This window comes from Rhinopithecus bieti, unplaced genomic scaffold (genome assembly GCF_001698545.2).
Source record: "Rhinopithecus bieti isolate Rb0 unplaced genomic scaffold, ASM169854v2 scaffold_27781, whole genome shotgun sequence".
Lineage (NCBI taxonomy): Eukaryota > Metazoa > Chordata > Mammalia > Primates > Cercopithecidae > Rhinopithecus > Rhinopithecus bieti.
In genome coordinates this window covers 337,806-344,151 of record NW_016812388.1, presented here as the reverse complement: position 1 = coordinate 344,151, position 6,346 = coordinate 337,806, and the positions used below count along the sequence as shown (strand labels likewise).

Here is a 6,346-nt window from a genome sequence, read left to right as displayed (position 1 = left end):
AAAAAAAAAAAAAAAAAAAAAAAAAAATTCCTTAGTTGCACTAATCACGTTTCAAAGTAGCCACAAACCATAGTGGACAGTACAGACAGAACATTTCTATCACCACAGAAAGATCTGCTGGACAGTGCTGGGGCAGAGAATGCCCTCTAGACCTCTGTAATAGGTGTTTTTTATTTATATGTGGAACTACTAGAAGTGCTGAAGCATAAGGAAAATCTTAACTGATAGGTCTTTTTCTTTTTTAATCAATCCTTAATGTTCTTCCACCCCTAAAAGTAATACTGAGGACAGATTAAACTATATTTCAATCAGCTCTTCTTTACATGCACTCAGGTGCATGTACTCGTGTGCTTTTTCTGTTCAATATACATAAATACATGAACAGCAAAAGATAGTCCTTAAAACACTATCAAATTAACACACTTTACTAAGAATGATGATTCAAGAAGAAATTAAATCTCACTAGTTATTATAATGAACCCTAAAATCTATAACAAGATTAACAGAATTTTTAAAAGCTCCTTCGAATACCTAGCAGGGTAAGTTCTCAGGAGGAAAAAATTTCAACTTTCTTAGGATGTGTTACTAAGGAGGCTTAAAAGACAGCCTAATTAAAATTCCTTCGCAAATACAAATGTATAATAAATGGGGGAAAAACCCATTTATTTATACTTCCACCTATTTCCCCCCTCCTCCCAAGAAAGTAAAGATTAGAAGTGGTACACAGACTTTAAAATCATCTCCTCATAGCCCTATCAGTCATAAGCTAAGAGGATTCCAAAAGGGACAAAGCCAGAAGTATAGCTAAATAAAACACTATTTTGGGAAACTTAACCTACTGGTCACTATTTGTAAACAGAATAGCAAAAATACAATGAAGGAAAAAGGAACAGAATAAGGATTAGAGGCTGATATACTAAAGTGCTTGTTATTTTAATACTGTAGGAAAACTTCACTCACATTATTGGCTAAGGGAAAAAAAAGTTTGGAACTTGAGTGCTACAACAAGGCAAGCTCAATAAACCTGAAAATTATGGTCCTCAAAGGGAGATTCAGGGACCACAGGAGGTCTATGAAAAATGTGAAGGTACTCTGGCATGAGGCTGTAAAACATAACAATGATTTTATATCTACATTAACACTTAAAATAATCCTCTCTGGTATGATATTAACTGAGCACTTGGGAGAAAAACCAACAACATTTTCTCTATTCATTTGTTTTATTCTGTGGTAAATAATAATGGCTGGTATAGCCATCCACAGAAATTTCCAACTCCCTGACACTAACATGCTGATAGATTCAGAGTAGAAATTTTGAAATACAGCACATTATTTTAGTTCTAGGAATTAAGATACACATACTTGTTTTCCCGATTAACCGTTGGAGTTACTGTTGGCTTCCTTTTCTCTTCCTCCTGAATAGCCTGGGTTATATCTGGGGAGGAGTAGGAGCGCTTCAGTTTGGAAGGTTCCCTATCCCGCTCAGCAGGAATCTGTGGCTTGGCTTTATGAGTTGGAGGGGTGGAAGGAGGTGCAGATGAAGGAGCCATTTCCGGTGGGTACATATGAACAGTGTTGGTGGGTGAATGATAATAACGAAAGGTTCCAGTGATTGGGTCAAGAAACTTAGATGGAAAAGAAAAAACAGAAACAGGTCAAAAAACAAAAATAAGCATTATATAAACAAATTACTCCAAAGTATTCTGCTAAATTTACTTCTGGATTAAAATAATTTGAATAAAATGGTGATAAACTTCAAAATAAATTAAGGTTTTAAAGTAATACACCATTTCTAAATGATAAATGCCAGAATGCTCATATATTGTAGCCAGCATCTCAGGTTGGGTATTGAGAAATCTCATAATGGAGAAATGGAATTGACTCTGCATTACAGAAGATGTAAAATAAACAAATTTTAAAAACATTTTTTAGGAACGCAGTGACTATTTCATTGCTAATTCTGACTTTTACCTTGGCCCAGCCTGAAGGCAGTCCTGGTACGATCCTTCCCATTTCTTCACTTCGTGCTCTTGTCAAAGGTTCTCGTTGAGCCTAATTAAAAAAAAAAAAAAAAAAAATCTGATTTTTCAATTAAATTTTGTCATATAAAAACTTCAGCTACTTGTACCAAAGAATCGAAAAACCTTGCCTTGGCTGCCCTTCATATTTTAAAAGACAGATTGAGAGATGAAAAAAATTTATCTTTTCTCAAAGTCCAAACATGACTCTACCAAGGTGTAGAGGAGTATGTCTTAAGCCTGTAATGAGAGCAGGTGGCGAGGTGGAGGTAGATGGCCTTCTGTGGTAGTTCATGGGGAGGAAGACAGTAGATCCAAGCAAATAAGAAAGGCCACTTTTTTTTTTTTTTTAATTTTGCATCTCAAGGTAGTCAAAATTTTTTTTATTTTTCCACAGTAAACGATTACATAAAATATAAACCTAATGTATTCTTCAGGACTGAGTGTGCCCTTTCTCTGTATGCTAAGAGGTGTAAGTAGAGAATAGATGATATAGCATCCTAGCAAATGAATATTCACAAGAAAGGCTACAAAATTTTATCATGGCTTATTCTAAATCTACCTAAAGTCATCTTGCTCTGCTAACATTTCTTCTTCTATATTCATTCATTCCACAAAATACTGATGAAATGTTATATAAGTAAAAACAAACCAATATATTGAGCCATCAACCTCAATATAATTGAATGATACTTCCACTTCCTTTAAAAAATTATTAATAGAAAACAAAAACACCTGATGAACCACCCATTTCTATTTTTATATTCTTCATGTCTTAAAATATATACATTCTAGCCAGACAGGGTGGCTCATACCTGGAATCCAGCACTTTGGGAGGCCAAGGCAGGAGGATCTCTTGAGCCCAGGAGTTTTGAGATCAGCCTGGGCAACATAGAGAGAACCCGTCTCTACAAAAAAATTTTGAAACATTAGCCAGGTTTGGCCAGGCACAGTGGCTCACGCCTGTAATCCCAGCGCTTTGGGAGGCCAAGGCGGGTGGATCACCTGAGGTCAGGAGTTCGAGACCAGCTTGGCCAACAAGAGAGTAGAAACCCCATCTCTACTAAAAAAAACAACCCAAAATTAGCCAGGCATGGTGGTATGTACCTGTAATTCCAGATACTAGGGAGACTGAGGCAGGAGAATTGCTTGAACGTGGGAGGCGGAGGTTGCACTGAGCCGAGTGTGCCACTACACTCCCGCCTGGGTGGCAGAGCAAGACTCCGTCACCAAAAAAAAAAAAAAAAAAAAAAAAAAAAGCCAGGCTTAGTGGCATGCACCTGTGGTCCTAGCTACTCAGGAAGCCAAGGTGGGAGGATCGCTTGAGCCCAAGCGGTCAAAGCTTGAGCCCAGGTGCTTAGGTGAGGTATGATCATGCTACTGTACTCCTGCCTGTGACAAATTCTGTTGAATACAAACATGTAATAAATAGAATCTGTGTGCTGAAAAAAAATTCTGTCAAAATGAAGGCAAATTGCACAACTAAATATCCACATACAAAAAGATGGATTTAGATCCTTACCACACTGTATATAAAAATTAACTTGAAATGGATTATAGATCTAAGGACTAAAACTAAAACCTTAAGAAGAAAACAGGAGAAAATATTCATTACCTTATGACTTTGGGTCAGACAAAATGTTCCTTTGATACAATACCAAGAGTACGATTCACATGAGAAAATATGACAGAATGGACTTCCACAAAACTTTCGTGCTTCAAGAAACTCCATCAAGAAAATGAAAAGGTAAGCCACATATTGGGAGAAAATGTTTGCAAATATCATTTATTTAAAAAATTTTCAGAGATGGGGTTTCACTACATTGCCGAGGCTGTTCTTGAACCCTTGGCATAAATGATTCTCTTACCTCACTCTCGCAAGTAGCTGGGTCTGCAGATGTGTGCCACTACACCTAGGCTTATACTGATTATGACCTTCTGGATTTCAGAAACACTGCCATCAAGCATTTAGCACAGTCCTAGAGACACAGCAGTTGCTCAGCAAATACAGTAAGTTTTAGCAATGATTAAATCTTGAGAAGGCTGAGCCTTCTTAACACCTGAGAATTACTTTAAAATGTTATTTAATCAATACTTAGTTGTCTGTGGCATTTTACACAGAATGAGTGTAGAGTGGATTATACAGTACGAGATTTAAGACAGCCAGAAGATATATTGAGTACCCTTGCTTCCTGAAGGGCAGAGATGGGGCAAGATGGTGGGTGGTCAACAAAGACAACTTTTGCTTTCCTTTCAATGTTGCCAAAGATCTGGGCTGTAGCTGGTGTGAAGCCCTGCTTAAAATGTCAGGACCAGTGGGAGTAACTGTAAACCTCAATTTTCACTTTCTATTTTTTAGTCTTCACTTTGTGCTTCCGGTCATCTAATCCCTACTTTCTCTTTAAAAGGAACAGAAGGATGTCAGAAGAAGAGAAGGCATATATGTGTGTGTGTGTGTGTGTGTGTGTGTGTGTGTGTGTGTGTGTGTGTGTATGTCTTCATTTTCTCTTATTGTTAACTCATTTTCAGCTCCTTTGAGTTTCACTTTTGGAGCACTGCTGTTTGACTAAGGCTTAAGTTCTTAATCTTTGTCAGGCTTACACATCTTAAGAAATTTTATTTTTGGTTCTTAGAAGAATTTTAATAAAATGTGTGTTCTTTTTATTTTTTATTTTTTAATAGGTTATTGGGGTACAGGTGATATTCGGTTACATTAGTAAGTTCTTTTTTATTTTTTTTCCAGAACGAGTCTCACTCTGTCACCCAGGCTGGAGTGCAGTGGCCTGATCTCGGCTCACTGCAACCTCCGTCTCCTGGGTTCAAGTGGTTCTCTTGCCTCAGCCTCCCAAGTAGCTGGGACTACAGGCGCCTGCCACCATGCCTGGCTACTTTTTGTTGAGACAGGGTTTCATCATATTGGCCATGCTGGTCTCAAACTCCTGACCTCAAATGATCCTCCCACCTCGGCCTCCCAAAGTGTTGGGATTACAGGCATGAGCCACCGTGCCCAGCCAACAGTAAGCTCTTTAGTGGTGATTTGTGAGATTTCAGTGTACCCATCACCTGAGCAGTATACAATGTACCCTATTTGTAGTCTTTTATCCCTTGTCCCCAAGTCCCCAAAGTCCATTGTATCATTCTTACATGTTTTTAATGGGTTATGTGTTATATTTAGTTAATCTTAGATCTAAACAAATAGATTCTATAAATTATTTGACTTCTGTAGTTAATGAATTTTTTTTTGTATATCAATGTGTTTGTTGTTGCTGTGGCCCTTTAACTATTGCAGTCAAAAATAAGAAAATTGTGAATTCTGTCAGTCATTCTAGTCTTAATATATTTTATATCATTTTTCCCCCTTTTGTTTGAGATAGGCTCTCACCCTTGTTGCCCTGGTTGGAATGCAGTAGCATGATCACGGTTCACTGTATCCTTGACCTCCCCAGGATCAGGTGATCCTCCCACCTCAGCCTCTCAACTAGCTGGGACTACAGGCAGGTGCCACCAAACCTGGCTACTTTTTTATATTTTTTTCTAGAGACAGGGTTTTGCCATGTTGCCCAAGCTGGTCTTGAACTCCTGGGCTCAAGCGATCCACCTGCCTCAGCCCCTCAAAGTGCTGGAATTACAGGCATGAGCAACCATACCCTCACGCCCCCCCCGCCCCTTTTTTCCCCTTTCTGTGGAGAAAAGGGGTCTTGCTATGTTGCCAAGGCTGGTCTCAGATTTTTTTAATGGCAAAGTACAGCAGAATGACTTAACAAAAATTTAACATGTTAAATTCACACAGATTTAGATCGGATATGGAGTCGGTCCTCTGTATTCGTCGGTTCTGCATCTGTGAATTCAACCATCCACAGATTGAAAATACTTGAAAAAAAAATTCTGGGTGTACTGAATGTGTGCAGGCTTTTATTATTCCCTAAAAAATACAGTATAAGATCTATTTTCATAGCATTTACACTGTTAGGTATGTAATCTAGAGATGATTTAAAGTATATAGGAGGATGTGTATAGATTATATGCAAACACTATACCACTTTATGTAGGGGACTTGAGCATCCTCAGATTTTGGTATGAGAGGGAGGTCATGGAACCAGTCATCTACAGATACCAAGGGAAGACTGTATATATATCCCAGAGAAGACAGATCTATGGAGACAGAGAGTAGACTCAGGGTTGCCTGGGCTTTAGGGTAGACTAAATTGGGCATGGGGTCTCTTTGGTGTGACGGCAATGTTCTAAAATTGGATTGTATTAATGGTTTCACAACACTAAATTACTAAAAAAAAAAAAAAAAAAAAAAATCACTGAAATGTATTTATAAA

General features: G+C 38.0%; 1 protein-coding gene across 1 annotated transcript in view; it reads right to left on the bottom strand.

The window, feature by feature from the left end:
- USP8 (ubiquitin specific peptidase 8) overlaps positions 1-6,346 on the bottom strand; it is an 84,637-nt gene that overhangs the window by 12,509 nt on the left and 65,782 nt on the right. Inside the window, 2 exon segments of the mRNA XM_017896203.1 lie at positions 1,363-1,625; positions 1,972-2,052. Of these exon segments, the coding sequence (XP_017751692.1) occupies positions 1,363-1,625; positions 1,972-2,052 (344 nt within the window).